General features: G+C 34.6%; 2 protein-coding genes across 3 annotated transcripts; one reads left to right on the top strand and one right to left on the bottom strand.

Annotated features, from left to right (window-relative positions):
- Positions 1 to 8,845: 8,845 nt before the first annotated feature.
- On the bottom strand, positions 8,846 to 23,169 carry LOC119081693 (RNA 3'-terminal phosphate cyclase). Of its 2 annotated transcripts, none has more exons than XM_037190791.1 (9): positions 23,071 to 23,169; positions 10,228 to 10,345; positions 10,045 to 10,171; positions 9,857 to 9,962; positions 9,722 to 9,801; positions 9,505 to 9,643; positions 9,322 to 9,446; positions 9,119 to 9,266; positions 8,846 to 9,051 (listed from the first exon to the last, which is right to left on the bottom strand). In XM_037190791.1, the coding sequence occupies exons 1-9, from the start codon at positions 23,071 to 23,073 to the stop codon at positions 8,854 to 8,856; spliced, it is 1,044 nt and encodes a 347-aa protein (XP_037046686.1). In that variant the 5' UTR covers positions 23,074 to 23,169; the 3' UTR covers positions 8,846 to 8,853. The 2 variants fall into 2 exon arrangements, with proteins under 2 accessions (XP_037046686.1, XP_037046685.1); XM_037190790.1 differs by lacking the exon at positions 23,071 to 23,169 and adding an exon at positions 10,632 to 10,807.
- LOC119081696 (translation machinery-associated protein 7 homolog) lies at positions 10,885 to 11,474 on the top strand. Its single transcript, XM_037190796.1, has 3 exons — positions 10,885 to 11,077; positions 11,153 to 11,179; positions 11,246 to 11,474. Exons 1-3 carry the CDS (start codon positions 11,023 to 11,025, stop codon positions 11,356 to 11,358), a joined length of 195 nt encoding a protein of 64 aa, XP_037046691.1. The 5' UTR covers positions 10,885 to 11,022; the 3' UTR covers positions 11,359 to 11,474.
- Positions 23,170 to 23,351: the final 182 nt, after the last annotated feature.

The raw sequence follows: 23,351 nt of genomic DNA, 5'->3' as shown, positions 1-23,351 counted from the left end.
TTTGACGAAATTCGAAAATTTGACGAAATTCGAAAATTTGACGAAATTTGACGAAATTTGACGAAATTCGAAAATTTGACGAAATTTAAAATTTGACGAAATTTGACGAAATTCGAAAATTTGACGACCATTCAAGAAATATCTCCAAAACCCCAATTGACACACCCATTTCCAACTTTCGACATTTTTCACATATGCCCCTCTGTTCTACTCGTAAAACTCTGAGACTTTGCCGAAGAAAGTAATTCTCTATCTCTCATAACCCAAAAAAATATTAGTCCTTTCATCCTACGCTCGAGTAGCTCAAAATTTGGTCACTCTAATCACTCTAGCTCAAACGAATCTGCTCCGCTTTTTTAAATTATTTTTTTGTTCGAATCGTGTTTCATTTCCTTTCATTTGATGGGTCACACGCCTCTGTAGGTTTCAATACAGCTAAGCTACAACCGAAAACGCGTTCCCGACCCTCGAAAACCTCACTCAGAAACCACTTCGAGGCCAATAAAACAAAATTCTGGTTTTTCCTGGGGTAATAGCGTATCACATTTTCATTTTTATGTCCACCCTGAGGTTCCTGCAAAATTTCATGGAGATTGGCTGACTAGTTTCCGAGATCGACCGTCGATAGATAGACAGATAGACAGATAGACAGATAGAAACATACAGAGTAAGTTGAAAGATTTTGATTGTTTGGAAAACGTTAATTTGGTGCATTTTCTATCAAAATGACCAATTTCAAAACGATGTATCTCCGGCAATTTTAAAGTTACATAGTCGAGTGATAGCTCGTTTTGCTCGTATTTGAAGCGCGAATAAGAAAGAATAGAATTTGTGGTGATACAGGTCAAAGGAAAGAAACTTAAATTCTCGCCTATATATAGTTGCCGCGTCTCAAACAATTTTCTTCGTTCTTTTTTTGGAAGTTAGACTGCGTCAAGTCCTCCGCTATCGCTCCGGACATGATACACCAAAGAAAGAAAGATAACGTGGTTATCGTTGCAAGCGGAAATGTAGACCTATACCTTAACTTAAAATCATAATCTCACCGCGTAGAAGGATCTCCCACACGAGCAACGATAATGAAAATTTTTCTGTATGGTTTCCCTCTGAAAAATAATTTCAAATGATTGTGCAATCGGCATTTGGTGCACCTATATTAATTGTGCTGCGTTGGTTTTACCCGTTTTTAATTTCGCAATGCAGTGAAAATGTTTGACAAATCATCAACTTTCCTCAACCTATATAAACACATTTGATTGATGAAAGTAGCATTCGATTCAATCGAGTCAAACAGTGAAAATAGAGAATATTTTTTGGGAATAACGTCTTCTGTTATGTTCATAAAAAAATATTTTTAATATTTTGTGAAAAGGACATTTTGGTTTTTATCTTGAGCTGAAACTTTGTACGAAATTCGAATCCGTTCTTGAAATTGAATACTCGACGAAATTGCCTAATCAATTGAACGTCTAACAATATTTGAAATAAATTGTAAACCAACTGTGATAAATTGTGATAAAACCAACCAAAGCCAACTAAAAGACTGACAAATTCAAAATAAGTAAAAAAGGGAATGAAATCAAACGATGAATCGTCAGCATGTTCTTCTTCAAGCTCCGTAGTTAATGGTACAGCAGATCGTTCATCAACTTTTGATTTTGCAAAATTCAAAAAACCACCCAGGAACATCATCGTCAGTGCAAATACTGTTCACGACCAAAAATTAATAAAGCAAAGGCGCCGACAACAGATTAGTGCGAATGAACGGGAACAGCAACGTCTCGATCTAGACATCATCCTAACCGGTTTTCCAGTGAAACCCGTTTGTAAAACCGTTGTGCAATCATTTCTTGATATCCACAAAATCCCGATCGCAAAAGTGAAAACATTCTTCCAGTTCGAGAACAAGGCCGTTGATCAGACCTATCACCACATTGTCATCACCTTTGCGGATAAGACGTCTAAGGTGCAGTTTTTCGTAGCACACAGCAACTTACAGAGACCCATACGCTGGAATCAAATTTCAGGAAACGATGGCATCGAAAACAATCCTATAATCAGGTTGAACAACCGATTTAGTAAATTTAATTTCGGTGTGGAAAAACAGCTCCGTCGTCTCAAAAATAGTGGAATCATTGCCGAATATAAATTATTATTAAATCATTATTCCTTTAATATTCCTTTAATGTGTTTCATTTGCCTTTAATAGTCATTTCATTACCCGTATTGCATGGGTCCATCTTCATGAATAAACTTGCAACAATAAAGAAGTTTTTTATATTGAAGTTCAACTGTAGTGTGTAGCATTCTACACTAAGGGCTTTGCTGAAGGATACTCACAAATCATGGAGGTAAGGAGGTAGACTCAAATTCGGAATCAGAAGTTCTTATGAAACTTCTTAAATTACGAATCATTTAGGAAATGTAACGTTTTCGACAACCAAAATTTTCCACAATAGTAACAAATATGGAATTAAACACGGTGGTGTTAGATCTCGAAGAGGAGTGTTTCTACTCGTAAATATGACAAATCAAAGTGCTATTGTAAATTGCAATGAAAAATCGAATAAGCACTGATTTGTGAAGAAAATAAAGTTTTTGTCAGAATAAATACAGACGTTGTAAGGGCAGCACGCCCGAATTGTTGTGTTGCGTCAACATTTGGCGCCCCCGGGTGGACATTTTGGGCGTACGAAGTCGTTCAAGGTGAATTGAGTTAGTCATTGGTAGAATTAAGCTGCACGAGAAAGCGTCATCGAGTTTAGCGAATTGGTCATCGTTGACGTGTGTGGATCTGGCCATTGAACATCAGATTTGAACGAGAAAGAATTGGCTCAATGACGTCGGATGGATGTGAAATGTGAAAGTGGAAAATCGTTACATAATCGTCGATTGGTTGTACAAGTAACATTTTTCAATTTGGTTGGTAAATGGTCCAACATTGCCTGTCACAGCGAAGCAATATTGACTGTAGGAGGGAAGCAACATTGTCTGAAAAAGCAGCAATTTGGTTGTCATAGTGAAGCAGCAATTCGGTTGTCATAGCGAAGCAGCAATTTGGTTATCCAAATCAAGAAGTTTCAAAGATTGGAAGGTGGAGTCAAGAATTGATGGTCGTCGTAATAAGCCGAAGAATTGGCAGGTCGAGTCAAGAATTGATGGTCGATTCCGTAAACCCGAAGTAGTGTTGGTTGGTCGATTCCGTAAAGCCGAAGTAGAGTTGGTTGGTCGATTACGTAAAGCCGAAGAAGAAGTGGTTGGTCGATTCCTTAAACCCGAAGCAGTGTTGGTTGGTCGATTCCGTAAAGCCGAAGTAGAGTTGGTTGGTCGATTACGTAAAGCCGAAGAAGTGTTGGTTGGTCGATTCTGTAAAGCCGAAGTAGAGTTGGTTGGTCGATTCCGTAAAGCCGAAGAAGAAATGGTTGGTCAATTAATGCCGAAACAGTGTTGGTTGGTCGATTCCGTAAAGCCGAAGTAGAGTTGGTTGGTCGATTACATAAAGCCGAAGTAGAGTTGGTTGGTCGATTCCGTAAAGCCGAAGAAGAAATGGTTGGTCGATTAAAGCCGAAACAGTGTTGGTTGGTCGATTCCGTAAAGCCGAAGTAGAGTTGGTTGGTCGCTTACGTAAAGCCGAAGAAGAAATGGTTAGTCGATTCCGTAAAGCCGAAGCAGTGTTGGTCGTCGATAGAACGTGGGAGAATCATTTTCGGTCATTGACATCAAAAAGAACAATTGGTCATTGGCACAGTGGCGTCCCACAAAAGTTCAAAAAGTACGTCGATGGAAAAATATGAACTGACATATGACATAAAAATAGTGGGAGTATGTTAGATCTCGAAGAGGAGTGTTTCTACTCGTTAAATATGACAAATCAAAGTGCTATTGTAAATTGCAATGAAAAATCGAATAAGCACTGATTTGTGAAGAAAATAAAGTTTTTGTCAGAATAAATACGAACGTTGAAAGGGCAACACGCCCGAATTAAGTGTTTATCCTCAAATCCCCCAAAGTCCACATCCTATTCGAAGAAACTAGAGTCTAGCTGGTAGCTAGTCGTACTGGTTAGTGTTGAAGAATCAACATTTGTCGATTTTTCATTGCAATTTACAATAGCACTTTGATTTGTCATATTTACGAGTAGAAACACTCCTCTTCGAGATCTAACAGTAAGGTGAAGATCGAAGTTGCGGGTCCCACCAGTGCACCAATTTTTCATTTCAATTGCATGTCCACAATCACACCAGGAACCATTTACAATTACTTATATGTATACTAATGTCCATTGCCAAAGCGTAAGGTTAAAAATGTCTTATTTCAACGCACTTATTCAAGCAAAAGTGGTACTCTAAATAGGGTACTGAAACTTGACAGTGCTCCATACAAAATTTTACACTGTAAAAAGAGTGGGGATAAAATTTCATACAAAATAGTACTCTATTTGGCAGCTGTCATTAGTAGCACTTTTGCTTGAAGTGCGTTGCTTATTTTCATTCATTTTTAAAGCTATGTCAGATCTAACGGTCAAAACAAATTATGACGATAGGCATATTTGTTTTTTTTCTTCTAAAATTTGAGATGATTTCATGGCTATCAGAGAATAAGTTTCGAATATTGTAAATGTCTATTCCGAGAAGGCATATTTCAAATTTTATCAAAATTTATTTATCACCAGTAATTTTTCACAGTGATAACGACAACTAAAAATAGAATTACGGTAAATTACGATAAATTCTAAAACATACTGATCAGCAAAAAAAAATGAAATTATGCGACACATAGCACAGGATATAAAAATGTTCTAAATAGGTCTACAAATTCAGAACAGGGAATACACTATACATAAAAATTGCACACATTGGCATTAAGAGCTTCAAAATAATAATTTGAGAATCCTGGGAGAAACCCGCGGGTTAGTACTGATTCACATATTTTAATTGACGTTTTCAATATAACAAATTACTGGTAGCCCAATTTTCGATAAAATAATGAAGGTACGATAACAACTAATACTATTTTAATTTAGAGACTAAAAGTAAAACTTTCGTTAGCCTTTTTGAGAAAAACGTTGCCTTGAATTCGGTGATGAATGTTTTTTTAGGCACTATATATGTAGGCCGTAGGCACTCTTAAAAATTCCAACGGCTCGGAACAGGCCTTGTTGTCCTGAAACCTGATGTTCAGATTATCTGAATATGATTGGAACTGAACCTTAATTCAAAATTTTTACCTGACCTGAATTTACCAGAAACCTAAAAATCAGTAAGGTCAATCAGGTCACATTTCAGATTTATCTGTGATTTTTTCAGGTATACCTGAAACCTTACCAGCACGGCAGAGTAAAAGTAAACCTGGCAGGAGCGGTTCATTATGGAAACGTCAAATGAGGGACCTAATCCTTTGTATGAAAATGAACTCAAATGAACACTGACATAAGTTGAAAAATTTAATTCGCAAAAAACATAGGCCTACTAGATTATTCAGGTCCCTAGTCAAACAAGCGCTCCTGCCTGGGTTACTTTTACTATGCCGTGTTACCAGACTTTTATTGATTTTCAGTAAATAGCCTCAATACAAACAACACACACTCTACGGATAATAGCGGCAGAGTCGAAATTTTGCTTGATTTTTGCAAGTGGTTCCACGTGGTTCCCGTGGTCCAATCGAAAAGTGATGTATAATTTTAATATATATTAATATATAATTTTGGGTCATTTTGACTCTGCCGCTATTATCCGTAGAGTGTGTGTTGTTTGTATTGAGGCTATTTAATTTTCAGATAGCAGATAAATTTAGGTCAAGGTCACAGGTCAGTTCAGAAGCGGTTATGGAATTTGTAAGAATTCCAAAAATAAGCTACGATTCCAAATCAGGTAATATGTCGAACGTCACTATTCAGTGAGTGTAAAAAAAAACTAATTTTCTTATTATTGAACTTTCGTAGACTGCTGTGATATTAGCTATGCACAGTGACAACAAAAATAAGCCTAGCCTATTCATAGCAAATTCTTGATAAAAATATTCACATAAAGCTCGACATGAAGTTTCTATATAGCACTATTGAAAACACCAAGATGACCAGAAGTTAATATTCAACAAACAGAATCACACAAAGTGATGTCAAAGTTGTATTTTTTAGTCGAAAACTTGAGGGCAGAGTGTATCGTTAAGTCATTACGCTTTCTTATTAAATAAATTTCTACCGAAGGATGATAGCGTCTATCACTGCATGTGGAGCCTGACTTAAAATTATAAGCTAACCGTCATAGGACTTCCACAAAAATAATGATAAAAAATCTGTCACCTTATCAATGAAAAATATTTCAACTGATTGTGAAACGAGAATGGGTGTATAATGTTAGGTGTGTTTTCACTCGATTTTGATTTCGCAATGCAATGAAAATGTTTGATTAAATCATCAACTTTCTCGCCTATATAAACTCATTCGCTTGATGGAAGGAGCATTCGATTCTTTCGAGTCAACAAGTGAACGTCTAAGCTAAAATATTTGGAACTAAGCTGTTTGAATTGCTTCCTTCAGCTAGAATTTGCAGTTAATAATTTTTAAGTGAAAGTGAATATACTTTTCGACTTATGGTTAACCCTGAAGTGTGTGTGAACGAATCGAAACTCTATGAAAATTGAACAATTGGTGAACTTTGAACATTTTGATAAAACTTTTTCGATTCTAATTAACTCATGTGTACCATTTATGTTAAACAATATTTGTAATTAGAACGTAAACCAACTGTGATAAAAACGCAACGAAAAGACTGAAAAATCGATATAAGTTTAAAAAAGTAATGCAATCAAGCGATGACTCCTCAACATGTGGTTCATCAACTTCAGGCTCCGTAGTTAGTGGTATACATCGTTCATCGACATTCACTGTTGTAAAATCCAATAAATCGCTCAGGAACATTGTCATCACCGAAAATAGTGCCAACGAACAAAAGATACAGAAGGCAAAGCGCCGGCAACAAATTAAAGAAAATGAACGCGAACAGCAACGTCTTGACCTAGATGTAATTCTATCCGGATTTCCAGTGAAACCAGTTTGTAAAACTGTTGTGCAATCATTTCTTGATATACACAAAATACCATGCGGAAAAGTGAAGACGTCCTTTCAGTTCGAGAATAGAACCGTTAACAAGACTTTTTACCACATTGTCATCACCTTTACGGATAAAACATCGAAAGCACAATTATTCGCGGCTAATAACAAGCTGGGGAACCCCATACGCTGGAATCAAATTTCAGGCAACGCTCGCATCGAAAACAATCCGATAATCAATTTCCACAATCGGTTTAGTAAATTTAATTTTTGGGCGGAAAAACAGCTCTACCGTCTTAAAGGTCGTGGAATCATAGTTGAATATAAATTTAAAAATGTTTTTTATTGCTTCAAACAAACACCAGCCTCCCAATGGCATGATGTGTCAATTGCCGAAGATCTTGCCGATTTAATTGATTTACTGAAGTAAAGTAAAATTTTGAAATAAACAGAGGAAGCATTCAGTTCCGATTGGTGGCAGGAATGCAGGACGACTGTGTAATTAGACTACCACATTTTGTCATGTTTCATTTATTTTTAGTAATTACTCGGAAAACATTTTTAATGAATAAACTTGCAACAAATATACGAACCATAACTAACTGGCATTTAATCTATTCCTTCATCTCCTACTAAACCATCGCATCTTCTATGTGAAAAGACTTCTGGATGGCCGTCAGAATGTTTCTTATGTACAGTAGTGGGTAAGAACGGATTTTCATCTATACATTTACGCACTTGTGCGTAAAAGTGACGTTTGTAAAAATGAGGATCTCACTCATATACATAAAATCTTGCTCCTAACTTGTGCCTAAGCTGAAATTTTGTCCATAAGATGTGTTGTCAACCTTCGCTACGAAATGGGTTCACCATTTTCACATCTGTTACGCTAATTTTCCATTTAGGAACATTGTATGGAGATGACGATTTTTCAATTTGAGGAATAGTTTGATGAATACGACGTACAGAAACGGTCAGAGTGGTGAACCGAATTTAGTGGAGCGTCTTTACGATGATTATATGGGTTGTAGGAGTAAAAATGATAAACCATTGAATGGATATAGGGACTACAATAGGCCATAAGGTAAGTGTAGAGAACGAAAGAGAATAAACTAGCCAAACAAACAATGTCAATTGCTTTTCGTGAGAGAACCAATCAGATGATAGCACTTACATTACAGGAGACAAATTTGCGGTTATTTGCACATGCGCCATAAGTTTTCTGGCGAAAAGAATTTCAATTTTAATGCTTGGTTTCCACTTATCAAAAAATTTCTCCGTGTGAGAAACATAATCGATTTTTTTTTTCAATTTTTGCTTTGTTTACTTAACAGCTTCCTCTTTCATGGCATACTTTTTGTTGAGTGGAAACCATACTTAAGCCATCTTTGAATCAGTGACAAAACAGTTATTTATGAAACAAGAATCGTATGAAAGCATTTTATCCCACTAGATGTCGATATTAGTATACAGTATTACAATAATTGAAAATAATTATTTCTTGAGTAATTTCAGAAAAACTGTTTTCGGAACACTCTAACGTGCCCTAACGTTTTACACCGAAAATTAAAAAAATATATAAAAAATGAAAGATACGGATTCTCTAGAATTTAAAGACGAATCCGACGAGCTATCCCCTTGTTCCCAAAGTTAATATAATCCTGAAGCTTTCGCAATATCACTCTTGCACACAAATTCGGTTGACATTAACTGTGTTTGAAAGTTGTAGTCGAAAGGTAGGATTAATTTGTTGCATCAAGAATGCAAACAGAACAGAAAATAACGTTCATCACCGCAGGTACTTATTTATTCAAAAACTTATTTTCCAATCCAATGCCATTACATTCGATAACATTTGTGGATCCGTCTTCGAGAACGGTAAACTTTACGTTTGTGATCAGTTCAGCTATGTGGATAGCCGTTTTTGTGTGTAACGTAAGCGGTCCGGTTCGAATTCGACTTAGTCCATTCGCTAGCGCCATGAAAATGATCAATTGATCCTGTTGGATGGAAATGATTTCAATGGAAAATGTGTTCCATTTTCGAAAACGAATCTCACTGCATTACCTGAACATGATCATCGACGCAAGCACGGATCGGAATTAAATTCACAATTTCCGTGGCTGCTCTTTTTCCCGAGTCAAAACAGCTTTCCTTTCTAGATCCTAACGCTGAACCACCCAGAATGCAATTTGTATTGGTGTTACAGCCTAGACTGATTTTTTGATTGATTAGCTTATCAAATTGTCTCCTTTTTTCACAGAACGTACATGATACCCGAGCAATTACCACTGGCGACATCTGCACTTTCCTTATACGCTTCAATATTTATTGATTTGTTCAAATTTAGCTTCTTCATTTCAGACTTGGCACCTTCTGCAAACTCGTTAGCCATCTGTAGGAAGTCTATTAAAATTTCTCTACACAAACGCTAACCTGTTTTCGCAACTCACCTTAATCGGTAACGTACCAGCCACAAAACTCCAACCGAAAAAGCTGTCAACTTCTCCAAAGTCACAAATTTCGGTTGAATTCAAACGAATAACGGGTTTAATATCAATTACGCAATGTCCTCCTCCTCTCGGAAAGTACCTAGAACATCGACGCAAACACATCATGCAAGAATGAACAAAGCTAGCATTCCATGCCAAATGTTTTCCAATAAATTACCCTCGTTTACGTAAATCAAAATCAAACGTTGCGCCAAATTTTTCCAGGTTTGGTCTGAATATTTCCGTCATAAAATCCATCTGAAACAAGTCGTCTGTCTTAAAACCCTTGGATATTGTCTAATACAAAATTTACCTGCGGTGCCATTTCACAATTTGTACCTCCTTTCAATTCTAACGATAATGGTGAATTGCAAAAAAGTGCTACCGGAAGTGCAACCTGCAGCAATAGTGCGACACTCCTAAGGAAATAAATTTTTGTTAAGATTAGTTGGACCAGTGGAACCCTAAACGTTGGATAGAAAAAAATTTTAAATTATTCACCCAGCCGTTTGCGTATCTGCGTAATATTTTCCACCTTTCAGCACATCTGGATGAAATTCAATTTCAGTTGAACCTAAAGATGCACCAATTACTTTGGCATTGCACATATCTCGCAACAGTTCCAATCCTAATTGTTGCCAACACATTCATGAAAATGGTTTTTAAAAAGAAATTTTGTTCAACCTTTTAGATGTTGGGCGGCTAGGCCTCCTTTCTGCCGTCCGGCTCTTATTTTCGATACTTTGATAGGCTTCCCAGTTAATGCACTGCAACAGAGGGCCATTCGAAGAATTTGACCACCCTAAGCAGAAAGCATAGTTTGTGAACTTGAGACATTAGAGCTTTTAGTAAAGCTTTTGTAAGGTGTGCGATTATGTGCGGCTATTTTGAATCGACAAAGTGTCAGTAAGAAAAGCGGACACATTAATATTCCTGTCTTCACGTTTGTAAATTTAGCGTTTACTAATCCATAGAACTCCCAGAAGCGTAGATAAAGATGTTTAACACATCTTGCGAAATTCAGTGTTGCCCGGTTTCCTTAATTTATTATCTATCTGTCCAGGACAGAATAAATCAAAAATATTTACCCCCTCCAGAACGCTACCATCAATCAGCAACATTATTTTGTGGTCTTTTGATAATTTTTCCAAAACTTTGTCGATGAACAGTGCACAGACGTTTAACGAAAATAATAAGTAAACAGAAGTTGTTGTTGTCGTTGGTGTCTCCGTATCTGGTGTATGCCGGCTGATGAAATCAATGGAAACGGAATTGATGACTGTTCACTTTATGTTCAAGAAGTTGCGCGCTTAAAAAAAATTGACATTCCGAAAATTGACAACTTCTGGGACATTAAATTATTTCTCATTGTCACTCATTGGAAGAAGCACATTTGCTGATCACATCATAAAAGCTGTACCAAAAATTAAGATAATTTGACCACAGTTTGTACATTTTAATCGAAACTAAAATTCTACAATGTCTGGCCGTGAAGGAGGAAAAAAGAAACCACTAAAAGCGCCGAAGAAGGAAGGTGAGATGTGATATATATCAAGATGGTATACGGTTGTGCTAAACGATTCATATTTTTGTAATGATAAATTTCCAGGAAAGGACTTGGATGATGAGGACCTAGGTAAAATTGATTTATCCATTTAAATGACTGCCTGGACTCTAATTGTCTTTTGTTCGATTACAACAGCTTTCAAGGCGAAACAGAAGGAAGCACAGAAAGCTATGGAACAAGCTAAACAAAAGGCTTCGCAGAAAGGCCCGCTCGTAAGTGGCGGAATAAAGAAATCTGGGAAGAAATAACATTGTGCTTGCGGTCAAACGCGTCAATAACAATTCCTGTAACACAAATTCATCGTGTAAAAAGGGGTCTGAATTGACGATATTTTTTAAAAATAAATTTCGTGTTTTTAAGAACATTGTGGCAGTATCTCTCATGTGACTCTAATTAGATTGATTCATGGTCGAATCATCGGTTTTCTTCATTGGCGTCGTCATTGAATAAACATCGAAGCTAGGAATGTGACCGATAGGTTTCAAATCCTCTAAAAATTTGGAAATTTATATTAAGCTGTGCAATGTAAACTAACATTTTGCAACGTTGGATGTCCGAGAGTTACGAGGACCCAGTGTTTCCAGTTTAAAATTCAATATCTCTAATATAAATTTGTGATTGTCCATTGCTGCATTCGAATTCATTCTGATATGACAATCTAAGAAAAAAAAAACAAATATTCGGAGAACTGATATGGGACATGTTTGATCGTCAATTTGAGACAAATAAAGAGTTACATGAACATTCATGAAAACTGGAGTAGACGATGTTACATGAATCTATTAAAAATTCTTATTTCAAAGGAGGTAATAGATTCGATAATTAAATTAGTAATATACTTGCCGTTTAAGGAAGGTTAACCGATTTGCAAATGTTTAATTCTGTTCTATGTTCTAATAGCAAGATCAATGAAGTGATTTGAACGATATGGCTGATTTTTCTCTGAGGATTAATTTATGCAATGGTGTTCGAGACGGAGAAATAGTAATTTTGGAAACTCTATATACCTTCGATGCGGAGCCAAAGTTCTAAGTTTACACAATTTTATACATCCGCTTTCTGAAAACTGCTAATTTAGACAGAACAACTGAAAATAATTTACTTAGATAATCCATTCCATTCACTGCTTGCACAGTACAAGTTGCACTTGCCTTTTTCCCTTTTTTCTGTACTAAACAACGTCGGAATGCTGCATGTTGTCAAGCGACAGAAACTCCCGGGTGAAAATTAAAGTCTCAAAAGTTCGAAAAACGTAGTCTCACGTCTCAAAAGACAATAGATTTGAGACCGTGAGACTACGTTTTTCGAACTTTTGAGACTTTCATTTTCACCTGGGCTGATCTACAAAAAAGTTCTAATGTTCACTTATGAATTCATACAAATTGATATTCTATTCGTCAGCTGTTATTAAGGCACTTTTGCTTAAAGTACCTCGATTCTGATAATTTTTCTAAAAATTAATTTTTTTCTGGACCATTATAATCTTTTGTGGACGGGTTTCTTTCGCATCCCAGACCATCTGCCAATCCACGACATGTTATGATTGTTAATTACCAGCTTTTTACCCGATCATGACGATAAAGAACCGATACGACGCAGAAAAATATAAAATCGGTCCCGCCAATGACTAAGTAAAAGATTTTGTATCAATCAGTGGACTGCGCTGCTAAAACAGCAAAGATTTTACATTATACTGGTTGTATGTTCGTCAATGAAATGAGAGATTTGAAATCAAAATCGCTTGCAAATACTGAGATAGAAGCAATAGATCCAATAGTAAACCTGCTGACATACTGGTCGTGTTGAAAGGTTAATTACAGAAAATGACAGAAATATTTCTGAAAAAATGTGTTTATTCCTTTTTGCAAAGCATATCCACTTGCAAGTTACTATTACTACATGTTACTATTATTTTCTTTTTCCTTTTCTTCTTCTTCTTTCTTCACAGGGACTATTTTGAGTAAGAATTTTTTATATTTTCCAGACTTTCTTGTCACATTTTTCGACCAATATTTTTTTAGAAAATTGATGAAAATTTGGGAAAATTCTAAAAAAAATATTTTCTAAAAAAGTCCCTGCTATCTCAACTATTCTATTAAAACTATTATTTATGTTTTTATTTACAAAATTACCTTTTTACAGACTACGTTTACTGCTTACGTAAATGTACAATGTGATTGATATACAATTCAATAATGATTCAACTAATTAAATTAATAAAACTAAATGACTCGGTAGTAAAAAAAAGAACCGCTTGTATTGCATGAAGTAAAAGAAAGAGAGAAAAATCAAAATTTGCATTTTCGTGTTGCAATAACAAGAAGAATTTAGTTAATCCACATTTAAATGATTTTTTTAAATTTTTACTCAGACCAAAAATAACCTTAGTTTAAGCTTATCCACCTATTTTAACGATCTGAACGTATACAATACACACTTACATGTATATTATACGTGCATGATCCACAGTATGAATGAATATAACATTAATTTTTCATAAAGCTTTCAAAAAGCATCGAATTAAATAATGGATTTTGTCATTGCCGCTATCGGATCAAAAACGTTAATGGTTTAGTCGTTCAAGTTCTTTTCATGGTAGCGGTTGTGTTCTTGATAATTCCCGATAACTATTCATTCTTGCTGAACAAATATTAATAATTGGAATTTGTCGTTGATTCAATGTGTAACGAACCAAAAAAACATTATAAAACATCCTAACACTGTGAACGAGAGTGTGTGACTAGAGAGTGACTATAGTTGTTAAATTGTATTTTTAACAAAAAAAAAACTATCGGGGAGAAGTGCAATACGTAAATGTATAATTTAAATAACAAATATTATTCCGACCTTTATAGCCTCGCATTTACCTAGTAATCAATAAATTGTGCGTTCAGTTAAAACACCTGAATTAATTGAAAAAAATGATTACAAATAAATGCTTACGTTTATTATTCTAATAGCAACATGTATAAACGAAAAGTGATTCGTCTGTTATTTCAGATCCATTGAATTTTCTTTCAGTGATTAGTCCGAATCGAATTAATCAGAATATATTCATTATTCAAGCCTCCTAATTGGAAAATTGTAGGTTCAATTATTAGATTGAAAGGCGGTTGTGAGACTGTCTATTGTCTCCAGCTATTTTTAAAATGAATTGCAATTTAAATGCTAGATCAGAGACTTGTTGAAAGGAATACTTATAACGCTTATTAAGACCGATTGCGATCAAATTCTCAATCAAGCAATCTCGCTCGCGAATAGACAGTGAGCCTGTGTAAATTTCAGTCTCTTATAAGAAAATGGTTTTGAGACCTATGCATGATTCAAAATATTTGACCGCAAGGATAAAGGCATTGAACCCAAATTGCGAATGAAATGGAACAATAAAATTTTTATTGAAATTTATCGGGCAGGTCGTGACAAGCGAGTTGAAAATATACAGTTAGAGAAAAGTGCAATTCGACATGTTTTCTAATTTGGGAGTTGTTATGGTTTGTAATTGATTGCACAAGAAGATTTTGTAGATTTTTTTTGTCTGAATTTTGGCGAGACACGCGCTTGCAAGAAGAACGAAATGCTAAAATAAAAAATCTAGATTTTAATTTGTTAAACCGATTTAACAACATGTCTAATTTCACTTTTCTCTCCATGTATTCTTCATTTGGCTTAATTTAAAGTAAATTCGGACTTCATGTGTATAGACTTTCGGTCTATAATTGATACATGTACTTAATTTTCTAAAAATTTATCTGACGGATGCGAGTACCAAACCTTAGTGATAAAACTAACCAAAACGTATTTGCTTTCTATAATCACTAACACTTTGGCCTCCGATAGCAGTTAATTTATCCTTTGATACAAATTATATATTTTGCTACGTGTGGGAGACAGGGCCGGACTGGCTCCCAAAAGGCGCTCCTGTAAAATGTAAGAAGAGGCACTTAAAGTGAAAAAAGGCGGTAAAAAGTTCTATTGAATGTCGACAAAATAGCAAATTCAATAAAATTACTGTGATTTTCTAAGTTGCCTCATATGGCCATTCCGGGCCTGGTGCGATATTGATTGTAGTAAGAAACCTAATTCGCCTTTTACATGATCTCAAGACATCTCAATGCAAACATAATTTTGAATGTCAGTTGATCTCTTCTCTCATTTTTTTATAGTTAGAAACAATGACTGTTGAGTGTTGACCCTCCAGACTCATTTGTACACATGAAAAATGATACAAAATGCTATGTGTGGTGTTACAATTGTCGCACAAATTTGTTCTATTGAAGTATAATGTAATTTCTTTCATCATATTTCTATTGTGTAAGGGGACCTACTAGAACGGTGAAATGAAATCTTGGATCGTGAAATGAATAGTTTAATTTACCAAATTTAACACACCGAAATCTGAGATATAATTTTACAATTTATGTGGCATAAACAGTTTCATACACCGAGTGCGTCTGAAAATTCGCTGACCCTACTGTCGAGCGCATTTTAAAAAGCGACAGGTTCAATATAATTTAAAATAAATATTTTAAAATGTTTGTTGTTTTGAAAGTAACTGAAAGCTGAAGTTCAAGAAATTTGCGTTGTTATTGAAATCGAAAGACCAGACATGTGCATATTGCCTTCAAAACATTAAGTTAATTCATATAATATGTACAAATAGACAATATTGGTGTTATTCCACTGCAGGACATTCATTAATTATACGTGCTTCAGCAATTGTAAATTCACTTAACATTCGCATTGGTCGTAAAAATTCTCCATTTACATTGCTAAAACAAGTGCTTCCAAAGTCTTATTTGGACGAGTAGGAATACGGCCCTTGCGATGTTTTCACCAACATATTCTTATCTATGACAGTAAACGACTGTTCAAAATAGTCCAATACACACTAGGTGTGTATTCCCCTCTGGCTTCGCCCTCGGTGTACGTACACATCTTGTGTGTATTGGGCTATTTTGAAATATACTATTTCCGAGACTATTTCATAAGCTTTAATAGGCATTAACGTAAGCTTTGACAAAACCGTTTTGTGTAGCTGTGGCTTACAGATGATTTAGCAGTCCATTACAACTGTTGTAATCATACTGTTCCAATATCGATTTGATGAGATATGTTAACAGTATGCGACAAATTGTACACAATTTTAATTAAAATGCATAAGCCCAGCGGTGACATATGTGTGTTTAGGATTGTTATGGAAACTTTGCAAAGCAATAATTAGTGTGTTAGTGAATTTTATTTACCTTGTGGCAACTTGTAGATGCACGAGATCATTTCATTTTTTTTCGTTTTCTAAAACAGTAGTAGTTCATACAAAGCGTATACAGCTGTGTCATGTTGTGAGAAGCCAAGGTATCCCAGCAGAGTATAATACATAGTCACGGTCATCTTCTTTCGCTTATACGGTATTTAGCGAACTAATCATAGCATGAAGTTCAAGGATATTACATAATTTCTTGTAAAATGTTTGCGTTCGTTTAGTGTTCGCATCATATACAAGTTCATTAAACCGTCACTGGAAACACCTAGACTTACGAACATAATCTTGACCCGCCATAAGTAAACCTAATGGTTTAAAATAACGATAATTAATAAGCAACTAATCAACATTGTTTATATGCTAAAGAGCGCAGTATTAATCACTTAACGCTTATTACCAGTGTAATTTGTGCAATTAAAAAAGATTGAATAAAATTTAATTTCCAAAGTGACCGGTAAATTGAATCGTTGTACCTGTAATTAAATAAATGCAAGTCGATGCATTTTTAGATTCTAACAACTTATTTGCAATAAAATTAGTTGTTCTAATTCCTTAGAGATATCAATTGGTTAATCGCTGGTGTGAGCGAAACTTAAAAACTTGACCTTAGAAACCTAAAAAGAAACTGACCAACCTTAATGATTATAAATTTTAAACGCAGTGAATGTTTCAGTTAGTTGCAAGTATGAGTCGCGACGTTAATTTGCACAAATACTCCGTGTTCAATAATTACGAGTCCTCATTCACAATTTAATTCTGTTTAGTTTCACTGAAAATCTTCGAAACGTTCTGTATGTAAACAACGGACATATCGATACTTAATTTAAGCTTCACAACTTCATTGTCTGGTACAGGTCTGGTTTTATCTGTCTTCAATAAAAATTCGTTTACCTTCATCAATTCCATTCATCATCAAACAATTCTATTTTACGTGTTACGGCATGTTTCATTTTCATTTACATTGCCTAATCACGTAAAGCATTGTACTTACGAGGTTCCAAGTTGTTATTTGACAAGTGGGGAATACAGCCCTCCCCTTCGGGTCGGGCTGTAACACCCCACTTATCAAATACACAACTTGGAACCTCGGAAGTAATATACTATTAAATCGGTTGACTCCAGTTATCGTGTTACCAAAGAGCATAGAATTCTTTTGAGAACTACTCCAGATTTTTGATATCACACATTTTCGAAGTCGAGCTGAGGATCTCAACCCTTTAGCGAATTTTATTTTAAAGGTTTTTGAAAATCAGTTGCGATTTACTCAAGTTATCGTGTTAACAAAGGCACACAAGTGTTACTTTTAACGTTCTGATTCATATTTCCATACATTTTTAATCATAGTGATCGTGCAAGGTACGGTGAATTTTCGGTTGTAATACCCATGACTTACAATCAAGGAAATTAAGTGCTTCCCAGCATATGATATATTGGAGCAGAGTAAGGGCGCAGAGGCCTAAGAGCTTTTGGAACTTCACTCGATTTTTTTTTTAACAGTGAGGAAACCGAACCCAGTTACAACAGATACTCTCAATTATACTCAGTACTTTCTTCATAAATTACAGCTCTTCTAATAATTGAGCGTTTTATCCACCCATCTACCCATACTAAGCATTATACTCGCACTCCTTGCACGTAACAAAACGTTATGAAAACCTGAAAATTGCCAGTACATCTTTCAATGGGTACTTAACAGTAATTCCCTATTATTTCTAGCTCATACAGCCATAATTCGTAAAATAATTGGCATTGTTTGCTGTGATTTTGCAATAAATTTTCTACGATACAATAAATCATCGAAGGAGCGTAGGTACTATACTATACATGTTTCTTTGTTATGATTAGCTGAGGTGTTGTTAATGTGCGTAAAATTTAGTTTACGATCCATAAAATGTTTGTCCACCTTGATATTTAAACAGCGATTCGATTAGAACTACTTTGATAAATTACCATAATTTTGCTAATAAATCTTCACTGTTTTTGAGCGAACATAATAAAAAGTTATGACCGATTATGACACAGTGTTAGAAGTTTATTTGTTTTTTTTTACAACTTTTTGTTATAAATTCCTTTTAATAAATGAAAGAGAAAAAGCTCGCTAGTAGATCTCATATTTTATGTTATTATTATGCAGACAGATTCTCTGATTTCCCGCGAATATCAGACAAATGTAGTCATTGAATCTTCAATCTTTTGCATGATAAAACACTTTGAGTTTTTTCTCCGACATTTTGTAATCGATTTTTATTACTTTGTCGACCTTTTGCATTATTTATATTTAATTATAAACTGTTGTGATCTGTCAGATGTAGATTAAGTGTCGTCTGCAGAATGAAAATGATGGATACGCTGTTCATATAGTTTACAGTGCAGTCATACAGACAATAGATATAAATCTGTTGAACATACTTCAATCGAAAGAAGTAATAGATAGTCAAACTAGTGTTATACTTATCGTCTGAAAGAGATATCCAAACTTTACATTGGACTTATGAGCAGAAGTTTTGATTCTGTAAAATTGTGTGGAATGGTCAATGTTTAACAATAAAGTTTTTTTTGTCTTATTATCAAGTGTCCTACTTCTTTAGAGCTGATATTAACTTTATGTAAGCGAGCACGTGTGATCTTCATTGCTCATTTTTTCTATGATAACCAATGACATAGCTGTCTGCAAACGATTATTCTTTGTTCGTAATCCTTCGTATTGTTTTTACTGTCTGAATTCAAGCATTTAATTCAGTAGATACCAAGTACTTATATTGTCATTATCTCTAACAAGAATATGGAATTTTTTTTTCTCCATAAAAGTCTATTCAATCATTCATCATTAACTGTTTCAAGGCCGTTAGTTCAATGTTATGGTAAACAAAGTGAATATAAAAGGTTGTTTTTTTTCTGTAATATCTCTTCAATGTTAGTCACAAGTTCAATTTTACTTAAGTAAAAAGTTAAATGAGACGGGTTTTCAACTAAAAACCATAACACAACAAAAAGACCGAAGAGAGGTCTATTGTACCCATGATTCAATTAAATCTGATAAAAAACCAACTTACCGATGGATTGAAATTAATTTTTCACATTAGTTGATGATGGACCCATTTTATTCAAAAAAATCCGTCAAACAACATCAAAATTATTGTTGTTTACTAGGTAAAAGTTACAAGGTCGTTTGTGTAAATTAGAGGATATTTCTGCGATGTTCGATTCTTCGCAAACAAAAGTCAATACGCAAAAGATTCATTTTGATTGAAACGAGAAAAAAATGTTAATATGCAGGCTTCCCACACCTCCTGAAAATCCTAGAATTCCTAAAATTTCAAAAATTCTCCTAAAACTCCTAAAATTAGACTTCGAAAATATCAATAAACTTCAAGATCAATCCAATCAATGGATGAGTAAAATAACTTACAAATTTCGCCTGCAGCACTTTTTATTTCCGTGTAAAGCAATTGTTTGTGGAAATTCAGCAAATTAGTGTTGGTTGATCATGGATTCAGATACTGCCAATACACACGATTTTTGTAACATAATTTTCTTAGAAAAACTATTTTTAAATTAACAATTCATTTTACTCAATGAAAGTATACTCTAGTGGCGATAGCTCGATCAAATTATAATATAATATGTATGACGAGACAAACATCTCAAAACAGACAATCCAAATTTCTCTTCTTTTTTGTATCCTATGTCTAAGACGATTCGACCACTGTTTAGATCTGAGAGAAAATTAAGTACGTCTTTCGACGTTTTGCATTAATATGCAGTTCAAAAATACCATTTCTCATCAGGCCATGACCCACGACGACAGTGGTACTATGTCCAAAATTGAGAGTTTTTTGGTAACTTTGGAAGAGACTAGAATGTTTCTTGATAGATCCATTCCCGATCCTGTACGTAGGAAATTGAAGGACGTTACAAGTAATAGAGACTTCTTAGCAATAGCCACTGTAAAAGGAAAAATATGAGTTTTATACAAGAAATAAGGGCTTATCAGCAACAGTAATTCTACAATGATGAATTTATGACGAAAGCTCCTAAAAATCTCTTAAGATTTAAGACAAGAATCCTCCTAAAACTTCTAAAATAGGAGGATTTTTAAAGCGTGGAAGGCCTGTTAAGAAGCTTCTTTGGCACACTCGACGGTAAATCAATGGAAGATAATAACATTTTACCAACGTCATCGTTCAGTAGAATTATACTGAGGGTGACACTAGTAAATTACATTAACCTTGTAGGAACGGCCCGATATCGATGCCAAAGTTGAGTGTGGTATGGACGTCAACCATTGTGTTGATCAGAATATTTTTGCAGAATATTATAGAATGAATTAATGCAGAATAAAGAAAACGAAAGTATAGACGTGAACGGCATTCTTGTTCTTTTTAAGAACAACATTATAACCAGTTTCGAATAATTAAATCCACCTATAATGAGCCATACCATGGTGAATGGAATAAAAATCGAAGGGACGGTGGAAGTCGTTAATAAAGCTATACAACGCAAAAATACATTTTAAACGTAGAATCACTGGCCTTAGCAATGAATTTAGTTAGATATACTGATTGCAGACAATTTATTTTCCTGCCCAACTGGAAATTTAACCTCTTCGTCTGCGCTTGCTCTACAACCAAGGTCGTTGATTTAGCTCTTCTTTTACTTTATAAAAACATGGAATTCGTACCTAAGAAGTAAATGCAGTTGTCTATTTTTAGACAATGCTACAGGTATTTTACACGCACAATTAAAATTTGCAAATAAGGTGTTCAGAATATGAGAGAGAGATTGTTGTATCGTTCAATGTTTATCGACTGGTTTCAATATATATTTAAAATTATTACGGAAATAAGGTGTATTGTCTGATTGCAAGAAAATGCCGGACTAAACTGAATTACATTAAAAACAGGAAGTTGCATTTTGTACTCGGTGACTCTAGTTCTATTGGTAGCAAAGTCATTTATATCGAGTAGCACTGTTAGACCGTCCGTATCTATTAAAAGGAAACTAATGAGAAAGCACTAGCAAAATGTTCTTTTTTTAGTATTTAACCTTGTTGATTATAAAGTAAGCTAAAGAAAGAATTGAGTCAGACAATTCGAATTTTGTGTCTACAATAATAACAATGTAATACAAACACGTCTCAATAAATATTCATTTAACTTTTCACCTATTTAATAGCGCAAAATATCGTTTTAAATGTTTCAGGGACGAAAGTGAATGAATTTTTTAATCTTTCTGGTAATTACGTCCCTTTCCATGCAAATTTGTTAATGTATCTGTTTGGGACGGTTGATTGGAGGTAATTTTGTACCTCGTTATCAGACTACAACAAGCGAAATTGCTTAAGATTACTCGTCCAAACAGGGTACGTAAACAACTATTTCAATCGATAAATGAAATCGTTGTAAAAATTAATTTATAATTTATTTAATAGCCGTATTATAGACGGGTGTTAAGTTTCTAAATAAAATGCACTGTTATTATGATGTTCACATTTATCGTTGGATTTTCTATTTTTCTCTAGAATTGTTTTTATATTTATTTGTCTTTCGCCTGTTACAGTAGAAACAGCCAATTTTCAAAATCTAAGCGAATGCTAAATTAATTGGAAAATGGTATGTCGGATCGACGTGGAGAAGTGTAGAAGCACAGACAATTATAGGACATGTTATTTAAATACTGAACGAAAAGTATTCTTAAGAGTGATACCGCGAAAATTCATTTTTCAAACCTAATTAATCGAACGCTATGACATGCCTAAAAGCTTCATCTAGAGCTTTCAAAACTTTCAAGCTTTCAACTTTTGTATATTTTTGGTGTAGTAATGTGTATAAAGTGCGGAACTGTGTTCATCAACATATTCACTACTTTTGTTGACAATAAATTACACACACGGCATCGGCAGTTGAGTTAATTTTCATACAGTGTATTAGGTGTCTTATTTGACATTCGAAAAAATAACTGCTACTGCTTGGCTTTACTCTGCTGTGTTTACTTTTCACATTTTCGGTAGAATTTCACTAAAGTTCGTCAGATCTCTTCGAAAGTGATCTACGTTACGTAAAGTGATTAATATATCCAATAGTGCAACAGGAAAGTAGGCCTGTGTACGCTCAAAAAATGCGCTTCTCGTCAATGGCTCTAAGTCAAGGACTTCAGGACTCTCTTCATTCTGACCACCCTCAGAGACGTCTTTACATGACGAATTGGAACTATTTCCCCAAAGACAGTTTTATACATGATAGGTCTCCGACCGCCAAAACTTCTTAATTTTTTTATCGAACATGTGTGCATGCCTTTCCATTTGAACATTTCCATCCCAAGTTGGCATCCTGTTTAGCTTTTTGTCAAGGAAATGAGCGCTAAATTAACTGATAAACAAAAAACTGAAAACGATGTTAAACGAAATTAATGAAATAGCGAAACATTTCTGTTTCTTAAAAAATGCGCTAGACATTATAATTGAGTCTCATCACACCTTAGCAAGAAAAGCCATAAACATTGTTGCTGGAATGTGGAATGCAATAGACCAATTATAGAAGCTGTTTCACGATGCGAACAATAGCACGTGAAATATACAATTAAATCATTACACTTTGGTAATTACAATTACAATAGCATTTGTCGACTATTAAATTCTATTCAACAATAAGTGCTGTGGCTAGAAAATTTACAGTCCATTATCTTGACTTAAGTTAATTATCATCGTTTTTCATTTGCATATGCGTCATTAAGTACAGAGGGTCTCGGCATTTTCGTCTAAAGCCTCATAGATGTTAGTTTCAAAATTTCGTTGGCCTAGTTGTTTCAATTTCAGTTCTTTGATTGTGCTGCAGTGCCTAAGTAATTCTAGCGTGCCAACCTCGCCTAACCTTGACATTTTTCTGATGAACGATCCAAATTGTTTATTATAATTAAAATAAATCGTCAAAACTTTTGTGTCGCGTCACTTTACATTTTTGATAAATGTGATGATCAAATTAT

Source organism: Bradysia coprophila, unplaced genomic scaffold (genome assembly GCF_014529535.1).
Source record: "Bradysia coprophila strain Holo2 unplaced genomic scaffold, BU_Bcop_v1 contig_358, whole genome shotgun sequence".
Lineage (NCBI taxonomy): Eukaryota > Metazoa > Arthropoda > Insecta > Diptera > Sciaridae > Bradysia > Bradysia coprophila.
The sequence above is the reverse complement of the archived record's forward strand: the minus strand, read 5'-3'. Positions and strand labels throughout refer to the sequence as shown.

Excerpts from the sequence above, each read along its gene's own strand:
- LOC119081696 (XM_037190796.1), top strand. The coding sequence starts at position 11,023 with ATGTCTGGCCGTGAAGGAGGAAAAAAGAAACCACTAAAAGCGCCGAAG. Across the intron at positions 11,078-11,152 it reads AAAAGCGCCGAAGAAGGAAG|GAAAGGACTTGGATGATGAG; the intron begins GTGAGATGTGAT and ends ATAAATTTCCAG. Across the intron at positions 11,180-11,245 it reads CTTGGATGATGAGGACCTAG|CTTTCAAGGCGAAACAGAAG; the intron begins GTAAAATTGATT and ends CGATTACAACAG.
- LOC119081693 (XM_037190790.1), bottom strand. The coding sequence starts at position 10,664 with ATGTTGCTGATTGATGGTAGCGTTCTGGAGGGG. Across the intron at positions 10,346-10,631 it reads ATGGTAGCGTTCTGGAGGGG|GGTGGTCAAATTCTTCGAAT; the intron begins GTAAATATTTTT and ends CTTTCTGCTTAG. Across the intron at positions 9,447-9,504 it reads CTGGTACGTTACCGATTAAG|ATGGCTAACGAGTTTGCAGA; the intron begins GTGAGTTGCGAA and ends GACTTCCTACAG.